At 42.5% G+C, this 20,167-nt stretch overlaps 2 protein-coding genes across 2 annotated transcripts; one reads left to right on the top strand and one right to left on the bottom strand.

The window, feature by feature from the left end:
* The first annotated feature begins 13,916 nt into the window (after positions 1 to 13,916).
* On the top strand, positions 13,917 to 17,181 carry LOC112165904 (respirasome Complex Assembly Factor 1). Its single transcript, XM_024302605.2, has 4 exons — positions 13,917 to 14,386; positions 14,684 to 14,787; positions 15,972 to 16,101; positions 16,702 to 17,181. Exons 1-4 carry the CDS (start codon positions 14,276 to 14,278, stop codon positions 16,738 to 16,740), a joined length of 384 nt encoding a protein of 127 aa, XP_024158373.1. The 5' UTR covers positions 13,917 to 14,275; the 3' UTR covers positions 16,741 to 17,181.
* A 341-nt stretch (positions 17,182 to 17,522) lies between these two features.
* LOC112165903 (PGR5-like protein 1B, chloroplastic) lies at positions 17,523 to 20,147 on the bottom strand. Its single transcript, XM_024302603.1, has 7 exons — positions 19,806 to 20,147; positions 19,646 to 19,708; positions 19,468 to 19,554; positions 18,939 to 19,167; positions 18,715 to 18,788; positions 18,518 to 18,616; positions 17,523 to 17,886 (listed from the first exon to the last, which is right to left on the bottom strand). Exons 1-7 carry the CDS (start codon positions 20,028 to 20,030, stop codon positions 17,794 to 17,796), a joined length of 870 nt encoding a protein of 289 aa, XP_024158371.1. The 5' UTR covers positions 20,031 to 20,147; the 3' UTR covers positions 17,523 to 17,793.
* Between the last annotated feature and the right edge of the window lie 20 nt (positions 20,148 to 20,167).

The raw sequence follows: 20,167 nt of genomic DNA, 5'->3' as shown, positions 1-20,167 counted from the left end.
ATTTTTACATAAAGAGTGTGGGAAAAAGGGCAGACGACGTGGAATTCGTTAACTGGCGGTTACTGTTTTATTGAGTTTCACGCTCCTCCTATGGCGCGTGGGATCTTCGTAATTATTTTTTTTTCCTCTTCTACCCTTTTCTGTTTTGGCGTTCAAATGGGTTCACGAAGAATAGCGTGCTCGATACATTCTTCTCTTAATTGGTTTGGTGTTTTAGATGGATTCCAATAGTTGCAACTCCATACGGAAGGGCTATAGAGCTTAATTAATCCGACAATCGATTTTTTTATTATTTCAGTTTTGGTAAATACCGAATTTACCGATTATCTAAATATTAGCTTTATATATTATGGTTTTCAATACACATACATGTATATTAAGAAATAAACATAAAATTTTTCATAATAGTATGAACATTACTACATTAATAGTACATGTATTTTAAGTAACTTGGTCAAATATGGTTAAATAACCTTGTTTTATTGAAAATGACTCAAACTTGATGTCATATGTACAAAAGAAAACTATAATTAGGAGCTGAGTACAAAGTTTACGACTATACAAAAGTATACAAAAGAAAACTATAACCTTATTTTATTGAAAATGACTCAAACTTGATGTCATATATACAAAAGAAAACTATAATTAGGAGCTGAGTACAAAGTTTACGACTATAAAATTGAAGAACCTAGTTTTGTTCATTCTAATTTTAATTACAAAGAATTAGTTGTTCTAAAGTTGGTAATACCGAAAACCGAAAACCGAAATACCGAATTTGGTAGTTATGATTAAAAACTGAAAATTTTGGTTGGTAATTGGTAGCTCAATTTTGAAACCGAAAGTTTTGGTTTTGAAGTTGGTAATACCTATAACCGATTCGAAACCGACCGAGTGACAGCCCTAGAAAAAACTCTTAGAAAGAACGTCGTTGGCTGGGATTGCTGCTGTCCAACTGCGCCTCGGCTGTTTGGCTCCAATTTTATTGCAGCTGGTCAACAGTCTCTTTTCTTGCACGGGCGTGCCAGCACCGTTTGGGTGCGGTCGTCGGGGGTGTCCCTTGACCTGACTTCTTTCAAGAGATTGTGGACGAGGAGAGCACCAACCTCGGCATGGGATTCTTTGTGCCTCGTGGCGAGGACTTTTGCTGAGCTTCTTGAAAATCACAATCGATACTCAATATTGTAGATCGAGCAGAGCGAGAACCACTGAGAAATGAGGAGAAATTGCTAAAGCGTGACTTTAGCTTGGCTGGGTTGCTAGGGCGTTACCCTTGCTTGGCTGGTTCCGTAACCGTTGTGGTCGCGGCACTACCGTCGGCTCCCGAGGAGACTAGGACCGAAGTACGCTGACAGAGGGTTTGGTGGCACTGAAAGTCGGCTTCTGAGAAGACTAGGACTAGGAGTGTGATCACCGCTAAGAGAAAGAAAAGGAGAGGAGTTGCTCTTAGAGAGGTTGCTCTAGAGAGAACTTAGATCATCTTAGAGATGTTGTTGTTGTGAATGTGTGTGTGGTTTGTCTTGTTTTTGCCTCTATTTATAGGCTTCCAAGCAACACTATTTGGCCTTTAAACAAATCATAATGGGTTAGGTTTGAGCACTTAAACACTTAGTGGATTTGTTTGGTGAGAGCACTTAAACACTTAGTGGATTTGTTAGGTGAGAGCACTTTCTGCTCCTTTTTTGCTGCAGCTATATCTCCACCAAGAACTCAAAATGGGCCTTCGACTTCTTCATATCAAATGATCCAAAATGAGTGTAGATCATTGTGACAAATTTTCAGAGCTTTATTCCATGTGGTTGGGCCGGAAATGCTGCTGGACCTCTTACAGGTCCAGTTTTCCAGTTTTGCTTCTGTAGAAAATAGGACTGATTGTTTGAAGGCCTTCCACTAAAAACTAGCTCTGGCACTCTTCATAAGAAATTATCCTTAGGATGTCTAGAATGAATCTGGAAAGTTTCAGCTCATTTAGATTTCATTTGGTTAGTCTGCCACCCCTCCTTCCTTGTCTAGCTCGGTTTCTCCTAGCCGAAGTAGGAAAATATGCTAAAGTTGACTTTTCATACTTCCATAGTAGGCTTTATTTATCCTCTAAATATATATTTCGAGCTTGTCGAAAATATATAACTTGAGCCACTGATATTGGCTCAATTTCTCCAAGATGTGCCTTGTCAGACCAAAATGTTCATTTTGGGTCCAAACATTGCCCCCCAGACCTCGAAGTCAAAGGTCTTCGTCTTGACTGAAGAGGTCTTGAATCAGCACTACTCTTATAATGTTGTTGCTCCAAGGCCACTTGTACTGGCTTGACTGTTTCCATATAGGCCTCTAAATAGGCCATAAAGCTTGAATGCCACTACTGAATTGCCTTTGTCATGAACTGACGCTTCCTTTGCCAACTTTATTGCCTCCCCATGGATCTGATGTCTGGTATGCAGTGAATTGATGAAAGTTGGACAGGTTGTAGGAGATCAGAAATTTTAGCGTGCCCCTCATGCGAAGGAGACTGCTTTTGATCGTGAATGAGGATCATTCTCTTCCTTGGTGGTTGCTTCGCCATGTGTATAGCAACAAGTTTCTGCCTTGTTTGCTGGCTCTCTGTTGATTTTCTCAAATGTAGGGGTTGGAGCCGCTTTCCTGACTTGATCAAGGCCTATAGTACTTGGCGACATAAGATGCAAAATAGCAAACGGTTTGCTGTCATTTAATCCTTCGCGAGTCTTATGCCGAAGAGGATGATTGGATCATGGCTATCGACATCATGACGTGTGACCAAGTGAAACCACCATACTTGCTGCAACTTTAGCATCTAAAATCGCATCGGTTTTAATCATGTTTTAATTAAAAAACATCAGGCCACTATGCTGGCTCTGCGGTGGTAAGAAAAGGTGGAATATCTTCACTGTCGCCTTAGATGCGATCCTCAAGATGGAATAATGATTCATTAATTATCAACCAGGGCCACTCACTGGCCCAACTAATAAATTAATCTCCAAAAATATCTGAGCTATAAATCGAGGTGTAATGGAGAAGTATCTTCACTGTCGCCTTAGATGCGATCCTCAAGATGGAATAATGATTCATTAATTATCAACCAGGGCCACTCACTGGCCCAACTAATAAATTAATCTCCAAAATATCTGAGCTATAAATCGAGGCGTAATGGAGAAGTAATCCTTGCGACCTAGAAATGGCATCCAAGAAACCATTCGTTATCGATCAGGCAGATGAAATCACTGAGAAAGCCGCATTCAACTGGCGGACTAACATGAGTATTCGATGTAGACGTCAGACCGGGGAGGAGAGAAGCCGACTGATGGGCTTTGGTGGCGGTGATAGTCAAGCGAGTCTGGGTCCCACACCTCGCGATCGTTTGCCAGATGATGCTATGGCCTATTATGGGCTTCCCATCCGCCGTCCCATAGCGGCTCTTCGGCAGGTGCCTGGTGATTTTAGCAGTTGGGGACCAAGGAGGAAAGTGGGCTTCTGGCCTACCGTCACTCCCGAGGAAAAGATTTGGTATCAGGAGGTCCGAGCGAGAGATTTGGCCCGATGGGATGCGGTGGGTATCACCCAAACCATCGATCTATGCTTCTGTCTTCCTCATAATACTAGCCCTGCACCGCTAGCTGCCGCTCTTTGCTTCTGGAACACCTCCAGCAATACATTCGGTTTCCGGTTTGGGCAGATGAGCATAACTCTGCTGGATGTTCTTACCATCACGGGGTTGCCCATTGACTTTGACCCCTATGTGCATGGTCAGTTTGATGGCATTCAATTTTCTTTGAGAATGGATATGGCTGGTCGAGGGCATCACAGCAAATCCTACCCATTCTGGCGCGACTATTACTGCACCCAGCGTGACCATATAGGAGGTATCGCATTCCTGGAATTCTGGCTTTGCAAATTTATCTTTTGCACTTCTTCCAACAAACCTACTGGGCCTTGGAATTCTCTGGCCACTGCTCTCTATAATGGTACTTGCGTTGGCCTTGGGCAACCTGTATTGGGTGCGTTATATCGTTCCCTTTATAGGGCCGTAATGCGCCCCTTCGATACCGACATTAGTGGCCCTTTTTGGATTCTTGCCTTTTGGCTGCAGATTTATTTCCCTCGCTTCCGTCGCGATGATATTCCAAAGGAACCTCCAGTTGATTCCCTTTTGGGGAACTGGCTTTGCCGCAACGTAAGGTATCGAGCTCCACCCTACTCCGAGTGTTTTATTTACTTGTACTTGCTGGGAGAGATGCCGGACCCAAAAATAGTCCTTTCTAGGTGATTCCCTCCTCCCCTTGATGATGGATTTCTACCCAGTGGACGGGATTATAGTGAAAGAGCCCTCCTAGCCTTTCGTCGCGCCATCTCCTGCTTGGATATTCGTCTTGCCACTGATCGCGTAAGTTACGAGCTCTACGCCCCTAACCACTTTGCCCGCCAATTTGGGTTGGCCCAGTTGGTACCGTGGCCTCTGGTTGATTCTGCCAATTACTACACCTCTTGGCGGAGATTAGCCCCGCCTGGGTCTGCCCCCTTTCAGAGTCAGTTTACTTTGATAGTGATTCCCCCTTGGGTCAGAGCGCTATACCCCCTCAACGATGTCGATGATGACTATGTTGATTGGTGGAAAGAAGCGTCAGTGAACTGTTGGGACCTGCCACATGACGAACTCTTCGTCCTGATCTTTCGTGGCATGAGTAGCCCTGGTCCGGAGGACCGCGAGATTCTTGAGTGCTTCTCCAAACCTGCAGAACAACCCCCGCGACCTATTCTACCTTCTCGCTCATTGCGTCCAAGGATACAAATCCACGAGCCTAGGGCAACAGTAAGTTTTTGTCTTTCTTCACCATTCCATTTCCTTGTGTTGATTTTCCCGCTCTTATTCCTGAGTGTGTTTTGCAGCAAACTAACCGAAGCAGGACAGCCTCTGTTCAGGCCGGGAAACAAAAGGCAATAGCAGAGGAGACTTCTGACGGAGAGTCTTCGCATGATGAAGATCCTGCTGAGGTAATTTGGTTAAGAACGATCCCAAACTTGTATATTTGGTGCTTCGCCCCCTTTTGAGTTATGACTCTTTTCTCGTACAGGCCACTGCTGTCTTCGCTTGCAAAAGCGAACGAGCTCAATTCGTCGAAGAGAGTTTTGAAGATGATGAACCTCTGGGAATGCGATTGGTAAACTCCGACCCCATCTTATCCTATTTAAATTTAAAAATCTGGGCAGGATTTTCACTATGTATCTTTTGACAGGTCCGTCAAAGGACCACTAATCCCTCTCGCCTGAGCGAGGTTGGACCCTCAGCCCCTGCAGAAGAGCCAATTCTCTCGCTAGTTCAAGCATCAACTAACCCTGTGGCACCTCTCCCATCTCCCACTACAGAGCATCTGCAAGGTCCTACCATTCTAATAACGATCTCTGATGACGACTCCTCGGAGGATGAAAGCGTGGAAAGCCACTCTGAGACTTCTGCCGCTTATGAGGAATTGATGACGACAGAGATTCTCGCGGCACTAAAGGTTCAAGAGGTGAATGAGGCGGGGCCTCTTCCTCTTGATGACCACGTACCAGATATTGACCCGACAGCTCTAGAGGTAAGCCACTGTTTGGCCAATACTTTCCATTTCCCTTTAGATCCAACCCTGCTCTCTGACATTTCTGAACCTGACTAGGATTCTGTTTGTACCGAGGAGGTGGCTGCAAATGCTGCTGGTCTTATCGGCGGGACAGTCGCCCCAGAGATGGAAAATGATACTAACGGTGGCGGTGCCCCCCAAGTCTCGCAAACAAATGAGACAACCGTCGAAGCTGAGGGCTCTGTGCTTGAATCTGCTCTACTTGCCCATGGTGAGCCGCGAGTTGAGTTTCCAGATTCCCCTGAGGCTGAAGGGACAGACCAACCTGTTGAAGATGAAGAAACTGAGGAAGCTGTCCACCCTTTTGCATTGGTGGTTCGTGATCCTGTGGCGCCTCTGCCGCCTCCTCCTCCTACCAGATTCGAGAGATTGATGAGGGTGTTGGAGGTAACTCCTCCTTCTGCTGTGGATGAGGCTAAGATGGTGCTTCACGAACATCTGGGTCCTCGGGTATTGGAGACTGACATCCTCCCGCGAGTCTTGGAATCTCTAAGGTATCTTCGCCAGGAGAAGGTATTGACCCTGCAGCAATTTAGTGCTATTGACGATCTGCTGAATGAACTTGATAGGGCTCGCCGCCATCAATCAACCGCGAACACCCAGGCTCACGACGCTCGAGAGGCTTTCAATAACCTTTCCCAAGAAATGGACATCCCCCGCGGTATTTTAAATGAGCGAGCCATCCGTCTGCGGGAACTACAAATCCAAAGGTCCGACTTCAAACTTCGGATCCAGGATCTCCAAGCCCGTTTAGCCTTTGTTGAGAAGGCGATTGTTGCAGAAGAAGCTCAACTCGATGAACCTTTGGCTGCTTCTGAAGAAATGGGCCGCAACCTGGCCCGTATCAGAGATCGGGCCACTCAGGCCGAAGCTGGTGCCATTGCGGCGAAACGCCACGTGGAGGAACTTTGTTTGAAATTGAGCTTTGCGGGCCAATCTCTGTAGGCCCCCTCGAAAACCGTTCAGTCTCCTCACATGCTGTTAATCCCTTCTTTTCCGAGATTTAAGGCATTAATCACTCATTGAAAAACAACGGTCGTGAAAAATAATCTTGTGAAAAGAACAGTTACCTCCTCGAAAATAGTTCGGTCTCCTCACATGCTATTAGTCCCTTTTTTCCCGAGATTTGGAATCACTAATCTCGATTTACTGACATCGGTTTGACTTTTTAACCATCCATCCAAGGGTGGGGATTTTCCTGAAGTCCCTTTAAATAGTTGTATTTTGGGCAAGGAATACTCACAACAAATTTTCTGAAACATTCAAGAAATGGCCTTTCAGTCCTTGCTTCTCTTTCTCCTTCTTCACAAATCTTCCCCTCATGAAATGACCTTTAGCCTCTAAATTTTAGGCTTTATGGCGTAATCTTAAGCCTGGGTTAGGCCTTATGGCGTAATCTTAGGCAACCCCTTGTTTCGCCTTTCTGGAATCTTGCAACAACAATGCCAGGCTTCAGATTGGTTTAGAAACACGAGGGGGCTCCGAGTGTGAGATCCATGATCATGCGAGATCATCTTTATTAGGATCCCCCACTTGGAGCAAATCGGGGAAGGGAGGGAAGCCAAATTGAGGTTCATCTTCCCTCCTCTGTTTTCTTCCTTCTGGACCCGGCCCGTGTTGTGCCCTCCAGATGGAAGGGGCTTTGGTTCTCACCTCATTCTCCCCCTTTATCTTCTTGATAGAATCTTGGAGGGATGAGAAGGGATGGACTCTTTGAAGGAATGGGTTCAAGCTACAGAATGGCTGTTCCTGTACTTCACGTCCAGCTAATGGTGGTTACCAAGGCTAGAGGGGGTGCAGAGACTCAAGCTGATATTCGGTTCCTTCACTCTCTACCTCTCATCGAGATAATGGCGCGGCTCAACCCGGCGTTGGATTCCATAGCTGCTTCCAATTGAGGGGGCTTGGAGGCTCCATTTTCTTTTACTGGAGTCTACCCTTCTCATGGATACTGGCGTTGGCCAAGCCTATGTTGTATTCCTCTGCCGCTTCCATGGAAAGGGGGCGCGGGGGCTCCGTTACTCCTCTTTTTCTTCCTGAAGTCTGCCTTTCCTTGGGATAATGGCGCGGCTCAACCCGACGTTGGATTCCATAGCTGCTTCCACTAGAGCAAAGATTCAAAAGATATCCACAGATTCCTGTTTTGTATTCTAGCTACTTTTGGCTTTGTAATGAATGTACTGCTTTTGGCCGCAAAGCCACTTTATGAATATAATGCTGTTTTCTTATCCTGATATTCAAATATCCGTGAGGAGCCAATAATTGTGTCTCGCAAGGCCCCAAATATAGGCCCCAACTCAAAATTCTTGGAAAACTCCATCGTGAGAAGATAATATTGAAAATGGAACAGTTACCTCCTCGAAAACCGTTCGGTTCCCTCACGCGCCAATAATTCCTTCTTTTCCGAAATTTAGGGCAACTTTAATCACGCTTTACTGACACTTGACTCTTCTCTTTGACCGTCTATCCACGGGTGGACATTTGCATGCCTATATCTTCCTCCACATTATAAACCCAAATTTCCAATCCCAAAATCGTTTCATCAACAGCAATCTTTCTTAATTACTTATCATCATCATTCTTCCATTCTCACATTCTCTCAATCCATCATCAATGGAACCACAAAACCAGCATCCAACCGAGGATGGAGGAAGCAACAAAGCAGCCGAGAGTAGTCCTAACATGCATTGCAAGCAGAGTAATACCAGGTGGCTTCCTACTATAGATCAGATAAGAATCCTCAAGGAGCTTTACGATGACAAGGGAGTTAAGTCCCCCACTGTAGAGCAGGTTCAGAGGATCACTCTCCAGCTAAAATGGTACGGACAGATCGAGAACAAGAACGTCTTTTATTGGTTCCAAAACCAAAGGGCTCAGGAGAAGCTGAAGAAGAAGAAGCTCACTTCGGATGTTCAAGTGCCCGAGCAAAGATCAGGGCTTGTTGGTGGATCCATTAATCTCAATTTTGGGTCAACTAGTTCTGCTGGTGTTGGTGGATCCATCATGGAACAACGAGGAGAAGATCACCAGGAGATTAAAACCCTTCCACTGTTTCCCATGCACAGTGAGGACATCTTTGGCAACATGAGGACTACTTCCGATGGAGGTGGTGGTCACGGTGGTGGCTCTCACACTTCCCTTGAGCTCAGCCTTTCCTGCGAGGGCAAAGCTGAAAAAAGTTTCCGGAGCCGCTGACTCGGCTTAGTAGCTTCGCGAGTTGTCGGGACACTTAGAATTGCCCCCGAAGAGTTGTATTTATGACTTTTTTTTTTTTTTTTTTTTGTAGGCTAAATGGGCTTAGTATTGTATAGTGTTGCCCCTCTAGTGTTGCTAGGCATAGCGAAGAAATGATTATGGGCCTCAAAAACAGGCCTTCATGAATGGGCTTTGCGAGTGTGGAAACACTAGAATTTCCCACAAAGGCTTTTGCGAAGAAACTGGCTAATAAATGAATCCTTCAGTGCTTCGACTCCTCAGTAATTTTGGGATCGCACTTTTTTATTTTATTTTTAATAAGTAGCTGAATTCAATAGGACAATGTGAATCAAGGTTTAGACATGCGGCCCAAGTATAGTCGCCTAGACACAAATTTTCTTTCAAATCCTTTGGGCAACCTTACTAAAATGGCCAGGTGGGGGAGGGCGAACAAGAGAGGCAGAATCCATTTTGGCATGAGCTACTCCCACATAGTGGTTTAGGCCCATTTGCACGCACTTCTGGATTCAAGAACCTGTCATGAACGTTGTCCCCTTTCTAGACACCATTTCACATAGGCTATACTTACTAAGATGAGAAAGGTTATAAGTGTTAAGACAGTTCAACAAGTGTTAATAAAAGCCGCCCTTAACCTTAAGGGACCTGAACTAGGCACCAATAAGGAGTTTAGACTAATATTAACAAAAGAGACTTCACCTATTCCGTTATGATTCACAACCCCTTACCAAATTCAAATTTTTTTTTTTAAAAACTATGAAAATAAAGGTAAAAAACTGAAAACTGACAGGAAATTAACAAAAAAGCAAGGAGCTAGCAGCGACACGCTTGGCTAACCTCTAGAAGACCACGTGGGAGGCCATCTATGCTTCATTCTAAGCTCCGATGTATCAAAATTTGTAGGGTAAAAATCCCTCTTGTGAGAGCTTGTAGGAAAAGAACAAAGATACTTCTCGTTGAAGAATTTGGAAGAATTTGGCTCATGAGAGGGGTATTCTTGCCCCCCAAGTATCTTTGTTGGTTGACGAGGCATGATCTTCAATTGTAATTTAGGAGATGACGGTGTCCCAAGATCGGCTTTGTCGCCAACTACCATGTCATAGAACATGGTGTCTTTAGGATTAGCCACAGATTGGCCATTATAGACGACCACTTGCTGGTCTGAATTCTCCACATCAAGAGCTTCACTTGCTGGATAATTGTAAACAACAGTTAACTTGTATTGATGATACTCAAATTTACAGTTGCGAAGGACAACTTGGCCACTAGAATAATTGTTCTGGCCATTCATGCAACGTGGGTTGTAGATGTGCCCTCCACATATATCAAAGCCACCGCTTGGCCTTGAAGAATATATGAAGAACTTCAAGTTGAATTGATTAATAAAGCCACAGATTGGCTTATGTAGACCACAACTTAATTGATAATTAAGTTGGTCATGGCTTAATTGATTAACTCCACCATGACGTCCAGCATGGCTAAGGCTAAATTGATGATAGTAAGGTGGGCCCTGCCCTTGACCCTTTGCATGATCATGATGACGTGTAGCAGAGTCACAATTAAAATGATCATGAACTTGCTTCTTTTGATCAAAGGGATGATCATGGGCCATATCTTGCCCCCCATGCATCTGATCAGTAGCCACGTATTTGGCTTGATCAGTGGAGAAATCAGATATTTGTTCAGAGACAATTGTATTGTCAGAAGAACAATCTTGTTGATGTCCTTTTCCATGCACAGCCTCTGTGTAAGGCTGTGACTCACCAGTGAGACCCTTAGGTTGATTGCCACTTATAGGCAAGTTAGTCTCAAAAACGACCTCTTCGCGAGCAGGTTCTTGACGTTCCAATTCGCCTTTTGCTTGTTGTGCCCCCAACTCGAGCCTCTTGACCGAAATCGTGAACTCATCGAGCCGTCGACGGTCCTCCGCGAGGGCTTTTCTTAGATTCTCATGGTATGCGGTAGAATTCTTTTGAAGGATATCAAGCCGCTCTTCTATGCTCGCATTCTCTGGAATGGGAATGGGCACATAGCCTTCTATCATCGCCTCGTCATCTGCAGCAGCAGCGTCACCATCAGTTTTATGCGGCTTGTAACTAGAGGCTTTGCGCTTTGAGAAGTTTAGGAATTTGCACTTCTTCTTCTTAAGAAAAACAGGCATGGTGACTTCAGGAATTTCTTTTGGTAAAGATTTTCCTCTGGCATCCCAATGATGGTGAACACAAAAGACTCTGGTGTAGTCCCACTGGGCGTGCCAAAATGTTTGGCTCCAATTTTGTTGCAGCTGGTTAACAGTCTCTTTTCTTGCGCGGGCGTGCCAGCACCGTTCGGGTGCGGTCGTCGGGGGTGTCCCTTGACCTGACTTCTTTCAAGAGATTGTGGACGAGGAGAGCACCAACCTCGTCATGGGATTCTTTGTGCCTCGTGGCGAGGACTTTTGCTGAGCTTCTTGAAAATCACAATCGATACTCAATATTGTAGATCGAGCAGAGCGAGAACCACCGGGAAATGAGGAGAAATTGCTAAAGCGTGACTTTAGCTTGGCTGGGTTGCTAGGGCGTTACCCTTGCTTGGCTGGTTCCGTAACCGTTGTGGTCGCGGCACTACCGTCGGCTCCCGAGGAGACTAGGACCGAAGTACGCTGACAGAGGGTTTGGTGGCACTGAAAGTCGGCTTCTGAGAAGACTAGGACTAGGAGTGTGATCACCGCTAAGAGAAAGAAAAGGAGAGGAGTTGCTCTTAGAGAGGTTGCTCTAGAGAGAACTTAGATCATCTTAGAGATGTTGTTGTTGTGAATGTGTGTGTGGTTTGTCTTGTTTTTGCCTCTATTTATAGGCTTCCAAGCAACACTATTTGGCCTTTAAACAAATCATAATGGGTTAGGTTTGAGCACTTAAACACTTAGTGGATTTGTTTGGTGAGAGCACTTAAACACTTAGTGGATTTGTTAGGTGAGAGCACTTTCTGCTCCTTTTTTGCTGCAGCTATATCTCCACCAAGAACTCAAAATGGGCCTTCGACTTCTTCATATCAAATGATCCAAAATGAGTGTAGATCATTGTGACAAATTTTCAGAGCTTTATTCCATGTGGTTGGGCCGGAAATGCTGCTGGACCTCTTACAGGTCCAGTTTTCCAGTTTTGCTTCTGTAGAAAATAGGACTGATTGTTTGAAGGCCTTCCACTAAAAACTAGCTCTGTCACTCTTCATAAGAAATTATCCTTAGGATGTCTAGAATGAATCTGGAAAGTTTCAGCTCATTTCGATTTCATTTGGTTAGTCTGCGACCTCTCCTTCCTTGTCTAGCTCGGTTTCTCCTAGCCGAAGTAGGAAAATATGCTAAAGTTGACTTTTCATACTTCCATAGTAGGCTTTATTTATCCTCTAAATATATATTTCGAGCTTGTCGAAAATATATAACTTGAGCCACTGATATTGGCTCAATTTCTCCAAGATGTGCCTTGTCAGACCAAAATGTTCATTTTGGGTCCAAACATCGGCGCTGGCACTGGCCACTGCCCTTGCCGGCCACACGTGACAGGTTCTGTTGCCCGTGGACAGGTCCGACACTCGGAAGCTATGGTGTGGAGGTTTCTTTCCCCGTTTCTTCTCGGATCCGGCTGCACCAGGGTATGATATGTTGTTGAGGGGTGGGATAGACATTGGGTGGATCCACGATGCGATGATGGGACATATGGTTGTGCCACCACGGGGAGGTGAAGGGATAGAGAGGGGCAGATCTGCGATATGGATTAAGGCTGTGTGGGGATGGGATCGTTGATGGCGTCCTCCTCTGGTGGTCCAACGGCTGCGATAGAGCGGCGGTGATGGAGGCTCGACATCGAGGGAGGAGTGGTGGGCGTGGTGGCGTGATGGTGCGGATGAGACCTTGGGCTAGGCGTGAGGAATGGAGGCCCACTGCCTTGGTTCTTTGGGCTCGGGCTTTGTTGCTTGGGATGGATGGTTTTTGAGCCTAGGTCTGGGCCGGTTTGGGTGACGTGGGCTTGGTTCCGGTATGTGCACCCAGTGTATCTTGTTTGGCCTAGCAAAGCGGCAAACTATTCTCTTGATCAAATGGACGCAACCTTCTAGTGGCAGGATGAAATTGAGTGTTGTCGGATTGATTTTCGTGCGGCAACATAGTGGGAAAGCTGTGCTATTTGTAATAATGCTTCTTGTGATAGAGTTATTTTTTCGATATGTCACCGTTATGTCAAAGCAAATAGAGTAATTATTCGTGCACTTTTTGCTAATTGGTGCTTGTTAGAATACATAGATTTTGTGGAGAGTATTGATATTATTTCAAGATGTTCTCTTTATGCTTATTGTAATCTGGGGTTCAGGCTTTACGTCCCCTCCCTTTGTATTATGCAATTTTATTTATCAAGGCTTGAAGGCAGCCGCATCAGCCCTTTAAAAAAAAAAACAAACACACACACACACACATTTTTTATTTTTTTTTAAAAACAAGTTTTAATTGGTAAAATTGCCACTTTTTAGAATTGTTTCTAGAATTGGCAATAACGATATTAGTCTATCAAAAGTGCTTTAAGAAGTTATCTTAACATGTTTTTTTGGTGGTTTTTGCAAGAACCACGTATAGCAATAAAGTGGTTTTTTTTTTGTGGTTTTTTCAAAAGGCATGTAGAACAATAAAGTGTGATTTTTTTAAGAAGCACTTGACATGTGTTTCCTAAGAGAGACACTTAAAATTATTTTTATTATAAAATTACTCTGTTGTAAGTGTCATTTTTATTGCTCTACGTACTTACAACAATATTATAACTAGTGGAAAAGAAATTCTTAGGTAGGGCAAACCTAAGAATATTTGGCACGTCTACCCTACCTAAGAATTTTTTCTAATAAAAACGCTTACGGTATGTAACAAAATCACTTCCATAAAAGCAAAATTCCAAATACAGCCAAAGATTTTGGGCTTAAGGAAGAAGATGTAGGCTAATACGTATTTAATAGAGGCTTGTCGTTAACACAATCCATTTATGGACAAAGACTTAAAAAGAACGAAAGAAGAGGCCCATAAGCCCAAAAAAGAGGAGAGAAGCCGGCGATATTCTCCGACTGGGTATCAAATTCTCTCATCCTCACGTGGTGGAAGGTTAGTAGCAGTATTAATCTCTGGGCAGTCACAGTGAGAGAGACCCTAAACCCAAATCTGTCTCAGATCTACAGCGAAGCTCCTTTCAATTTTCTATTGACTAATCATTCAATTCGTTTTTGATTTTCACCTTTTAATTAAAATTTTTACTTACTCCGATCACATTCACATTCACATACTCTCTCTCTCTCTCTCTATATATATATATATATACACACTCTCCGCCCAATCCAAAACCCTAACGAGCTCCGATCGTCTCTCTCCCAATTCGCCAACTGTCAAGGCCTCGCGGAATTCCGTGAAGGTTAAAAGTGGAAGCATGAAAGAAGCGAAAGCCAACGGTCAGTACCAGCAGCACCAGAACGGCGGTGCCCACTTGTCGCCGTTCAAATTCGCCAAGTTGTTCGATCCAGAAGCTTCCTGGGACAAGGTACTACTATGCCCTATGCCTATGCCTCTCTCTTTCCAATTCGATTTCCAATTTTGGAGTCATGAAAATGTTTGATCCTGAAGCAAAAGCAGTGGGATTTATAAATGGGTTTTGTGGATTTTTGAAGTTAATGGGAAATATTGGAACGGTCGAATTTATTGAATTTATTTGTAATGAGTTGAAACTGTTAGGGTAGCTTAATACCTGCTGCATCCTGACTCTAATTCTGAGCTAAATTAAATATGAGGTCTTGCGTTGGAGTTTGCAATTTGAGTTTGCTTTGTGTTTTTCATGTAGGATCAATTGGGAGATGTCTTGCATTGGATTCGACAAGGCATGGCCCTTGTGTGTGGGATGCTATGGGGTGCGGTACCCTTGGTAGGAGGCATATGGTTCATCCTGTAAGTTTATGAATACCCTGAACTGTCGCATTTATTACTGCTAATTGTCTTACTTCAATGAATTTACTATGTAAAATTTGATAAGAATTGAGTAAGAGGATACTCGAACTCTCGTAAGGCAAGCAGGGCAGCGTTGGGAGACAATGTTTGATGACTTGAAAACTTAAGAGGTCTGTTTTCTGAAAATCAATTACAAAGGTTGAGTAAAGATAGATGTAGGTTTCTGCTACCTGTTGGGGAAGACGATTTTGCATAGGTTAAAAAATTTAATAATCAATTAATGATTTTCTTAAAAGAAAGGGTAGGAATCAGTAATCTGCTTGTTGGGGACTTTAGCTGCTCATTTTGGGAAGATCAAAATATTTTACACCATGACTTTAAAACTACAAAACGATTCGTTTTTCATTCCTGTTGAATCAATAATGTTGTAGAGGTTTCGTGACTTTCCATTCTCAGAGTTATTTTTTTATATTATTATTATTATTATTATTATTATTATTATTATTATTATTATTTTTAAATATAGTATTGTTTGGCTAATTATAGAGTTACTTTCTAAATATACCTTTTAAAAGAGGAATATTGAACAATTCCTAGGTCTTGTGTCCTTTGAGTTCTTTGACTCCTTTCTGAAGAAGGCATGCGAAGTAACAGATGAGCTGTAGGCTCGTAGCTGTTACTTTATTGAAACAAATACTAGCACAGCCAGTCATTTGAACTTAAATTTTAAATGACATTGCTTGGCATAGTCTTTCTTTGGTGAGCATTGTAGAAATGGCTCATTCACTAATTTGCTTCTTTCATACTATGCTTTGTTCTTTTGTGATATTATGGTTATCTGAAAGGAACAGCACCTATACTCAAAGAGGGTGTTGATACTTTTCATTTCAGTGTTTCCAACTTGATAGCCTTTTATGGTCATGCAGTGCTCATTGTATCCAGTGACAACTTATGACTGAGTTTAGTCTTCCTATCAATAAATAAAAAATAAAAAAATTGGACTTGTGCCTGTGATGAGTGTCCTATGCTTCCTGCTTAATGTTTTCAAAAATAGTATTTCATGCTTTTGAATCTTCGGTGTTCACTAATGTAGCATGTTCTTCCACTTTCTTATGAACATTTTCCTTACTCATAGTTACTGTCAAATCATTTGTTGACTTTATGAGGTGGACTTTGATTTACAGTTTTCTCTTGTTATCCACTGGGATTATATATGGCTACTATGCGATGATACTGAAGGTTGATGAAGAAGAATTTGGCGGTCATGGAGCTCTCCTCCAAGAGGGACTTTTTGCATCCGTAACTCTTTTTCTGGTAATATAATATCATTTGTGATCTATTCTCCAGAAAATTCTACAATGTGTTAACATATGACATGCATACAATTGCCTTAAAAGTGGTAAAATGAGTCCTCAAAATAGTAATATTAGTTCTTAAAGTAGTAACATGAGTCCTTAAAGTGGTAAATTTTCTTAGTTACCACATGAGTCCTCAAAATAGTAATATTAGTCCTCAAAGTGGTAACATGAGTCCTTAAAGTGGTAAATTTTCTTAGTTACCACATGAGTCCTCAAAATAGTAATATTAGTCCTCAAAGTGGTAACATGAGTCCTTAAAGTGGTAAATTTTCTTAGTTACCACATGAGTCCTCAAAATAGTAATATTAGTCCTCAAAGTGGTAACATAAGTTCTTAAAGTGGCAAATTTTCTTAGTTTACCATTTGTGTCCTTAAAATAGTAATATTAGTCCTCAAAGTGGTAACATGAGTCCGTAAAGGGATAAAAATAGTTTATGTATGAGAAATGTTAACATACCATAGCTTTACCGCTATTCTCCTTACTTACTATCTCATATAAGTACAGCCTCATTAGGACTTTGATCTTGTTCTCATTTCTTCTCTTTCTGTTTTTCAGCTTGCATGGGTTCTAGTATACAGCTTGGGACACTTCTGATTGGCCATCTATTCAATTTCGCTAGGATTTGGTTGCATGAAGAGCGATAGCCTTGGATACAATGAGAAAGTTTCTTATGAAGTCATTACTGTTTGCTCATTTCTTTATGATTAAGCAACATTATGAATATGAGCATGGACATGCTAGCATCTGATTATGGTGAATAGGTGTTTCAGTCAATGTTTCTTCATAAACACCCACGCAATGTAGCAATGTATGACCTGCAAAAAACTGATGAGAATCAAAATTGTTTTGGTAGCCATTAATAAAATTGCCTGCAGTCAAATTTGGGTAGGCTTAGCTGCATAGTTGCTTCACGTAGTTGACAAGCAGGATGTGTTCTGTTTTCCTAAAGAATACAAGGTATATTATACGGGTTGGGGTGAATATTTGAGTGAACTGATGTAAAAGAAATGCAGTTTCAATTGCATGTTTTGCATCTTTATATTCTCTGTGCACATTAGGAATTCTAGCCTTTGTCAAATTTTTGGGGTAAATTTATGTATTCTTTTGTTACGTGGCTAGATATATGAGTATTACTGCCGAGTATTTGAGTGCAAATGCAATGTGCTTATCATTTAGTGGTCTTCTTTTGTTCTCTCTAGCATGTTTAGGTGGACACCCGACTGGGAGCTGTTTGCGAATTATTACGTGAGTTCCAACTGAAGGCGGCTTTAAGAATTGGATCACTCGGTTTTTGAGTGGCATATCCTCAATAAAATGGGGGCGTGTAACGTAACTTGGAGGTTCATTAATCATTTAGATTAATATTTTGGTCGAAATTAGAGAACATCAAAGGGATGCTGCCATTTATCAACTGCTCATATCAGAAAGCATCAAAAGTGTCTGAACTGTTCAACAATGATAATAGTTAAACTTCTAAGAAGTGCATTCCCTTGACAAAAGAGTCACAATCTATAGAATGATCCTACTTCTGTTCTGGCACATATGAATTGATCCTACTCAGGTAAGATTGACTTTAAGTTTATTACAATTGGACAAAAGGAGCAGGAAAAAATTGCCGTACTGTACACAAGCTTAACAATGCATGTATCAATCCCTTCTTTGAAGTCGACCTCCACCTTTTCTTGAAACAAGATAGATACGTCCATAAACCCATCTTCTACCCAGAGGTGAAAGGGATTTCTGCACAAAATTAAACCCTTGTTAAGCAAGCAATACACAAACTGTAAAAGATTCTATAATGTCATATAGCGACTGAACATGTATTTTTTTCAGCCTCGTAAACCAAAAGAAGAGAGCTAGGTTCATTTCGGAAAGATAAAGAGAGGCATTATGACCAGTGGTGGATTGTGGCAGTTTCAAACACAAAACTTAAAGTGCAAATAATAGGAAAATGGGGTAATATGAATAGTGAGAAAGTGAGGCGCTTATGAATTCTTACATTTCTCATTAGGGTCTAGGGTTTACTCTTTACTCTTACTGAAGTGATTCTTATATTCACCTCACCTCTTAACAGAGCCAGCAATGTGGTGTATAAATGTAGATTAAAGTTCTCCTGACATGGTAACATGTAGAGCATTTTCAACATAAAGATACCTTACGGTCCTGTTCAGTTACCTCCCAAAGAACGCCTTTAAAATATGACATACTCTGTATGAAACTCTATGAATGTCTTTATAAAAAACTTCAATTTATTGATCCTCAAGTAAGTACTCCTAACTTCTATAATTGTCATCTTTGAATCTAGATCTTCACAAAATACAAGTTTTAACACATGAAATTTGGTGGGGGAAACAAGAAGCAGCCAAATTACCTCAGCCTTGGTGCGGAATTCTAACAAGCATTCACATACATGACAATTTGCTCTATGTGGGGAGTTATTAGACTGATCCGATTTCACAAATGCAAACACCTGTAGAAAGTATGCCAATTAGTGAAAATGGATGATATGGAAAAAAGTAAACAGCTTTTAGAAGCTCTTGGTGACAACATCTATCATGATCAACTCACCTCCTCCCCACAGTTTGGGCACACCCCTTTCAGTGCCATCAAGTCGTTCGTCCATAGGCCTTCAAGTACTTTAACTGTGAAAAAAAAGGAACTTATGTCAACTCTGACATTAAAATCAATTATAAGAAGATTAGAGCTTCCTAATTTCCCTAATTACTACTGATTTTCAATTTTCCATATTTGACAACAGAATTCACTAGTATAATGGATGCAGATTAACTTACCCGAAGCAGATGCAATAGGGAGACCAACGACAGAACCGACTATCATAAAGAGAATGCTATTCAGCATGGAAAGACTAGCTGCTGGATTTACATAAGAAAGTCCTGGACTGAATGCATTTTGATAAGCTAGGCCAGCAGTGTATAATATGGGCATGAGAAACGATCCAGTGCCAAACGCAAGAATGAGTATCCATATGCTCGCTAATGCAAAAACCTGTGATACGTCTGCCTGCCCTACATCCATGTCACTCAATACTCAAGTAGAGAAAGAAATCACTACTACTCAGGAAATAATAATCTTGGTGAATACTGTATTACAAAGTCATATCCCACAACAAACTGATGTCCTAAACAGGCATAGGTCATAGTCCAAAGCAAAGCAAAAGTAAAACATCACAGAACTTGAGCTAGAAATAGCACTACTCACTACTCAAGAGCATAAACACAAGGACCTCAAAAACCATAACATACTGTAAGCTTATGAAACCAAGTAAATTGTATTCATGAACTAAAAATCAAAATGAATCACCTCAGCATCGGAGTAAGCCGACTGTCGCCGGAGACTGCAACGGGGGTATTTCACCACGCATTTCGAACCGTACCATCTCAACTTCAACTGTTGTTTTCCAAACAAAAATGTCACTTTTGCAAACCCCAAATTGCTACATAACGAAAAAGCAACACATACACATATATAGTAGTAGTACCTCTACTCTATCAAACATGTCATCAACTATCAAAGGGTCGCCACTGTAGTACGCATCACGTGCCTGCCACGTGCACCAGAAACAAATAATCAAAGATTGAATCTTTCATCACCGAAATTAAAATTGGAAAAAAAAGAAAAAAAGAAAGGAAAATCCATACTTGACGGTAGAGGGCTTCGAGGGTTTCTTTGCTGGCGGTTTCGATTGGGCCGACGTAGATGCAGGAGGGGCCGGCGGCGGGGTCGTCGGGAGTGGTGGCGAGGTGGCTGCCGCTGGCGGAGATACGAGCGGAGAATGGTGCTCCGGTTCGGAGGGTTCTGGAACTTTCGGGGACGGTGGACCCGATCAAGTGGTGGGGGGCGAAGGAGGCGCCCGTGCCCGCCATGAAACTGGAAAGCGTGGAGGTGAGGCACCTCAAGCTGAGTGGTGAGAGAGAGAGTTTGGGGCCACGGAAATGGTTTTGGCGCGTAAATATCTGGGTTGGTTGATTGGCTGAGGATGAGTATGGCCTTTCTGGGCAGA

Source organism: Rosa chinensis, chromosome 5 (genome assembly GCF_002994745.2).
Source record: "Rosa chinensis cultivar Old Blush chromosome 5, RchiOBHm-V2, whole genome shotgun sequence".
Classification (NCBI taxonomy): Eukaryota; Viridiplantae; Streptophyta; class Magnoliopsida; order Rosales; family Rosaceae; genus Rosa; species Rosa chinensis.
This window is presented reverse-complemented; position numbering and strand designations above follow the sequence as displayed.

What these genes read in the sequence shown, in the direction of transcription:
- LOC112165904 (XM_024302605.2), top strand. Translation starts at nt 14,276, where the DNA reads ATGAAAGAAGCGAAAGCCAACGGTCAGTACCAGCAGCACCAGAACGGC. An exon ending in CAGAAGCTTCCTGGGACAAG is followed by an intron (nt 14,387 to 14,683) that starts GTACTACTATGC and finishes TTTTTCATGTAG; the next exon opens with GATCAATTGGGAGATGTCTT. An exon ending in GGAGGCATATGGTTCATCCT is followed by an intron (nt 14,788 to 15,971) that starts GTAAGTTTATGA and finishes TTTGATTTACAG; the next exon opens with TTTTCTCTTGTTATCCACTG.
- LOC112165903 (XM_024302603.1), bottom strand. Translation starts at nt 20,030, where the DNA reads ATGGCGGGCACGGGCGCCTCCTTCGCCCCCCACCACTTGATCGGGTCC. An exon ending in GCCCAAACTGTGGGGAGGAG is followed by an intron (nt 18,617 to 18,714) that starts GTGAGTTGATCA and finishes TACTTTCTACAG; the next exon opens with GTGTTTGCATTTGTGAAATC. An exon ending in AATTCCGCACCAAGGCTGAG is followed by an intron (nt 17,887 to 18,517) that starts GTAATTTGGCTG and finishes AATTTTGTGCAG; the next exon opens with AAATCCCTTTCACCTCTGGG.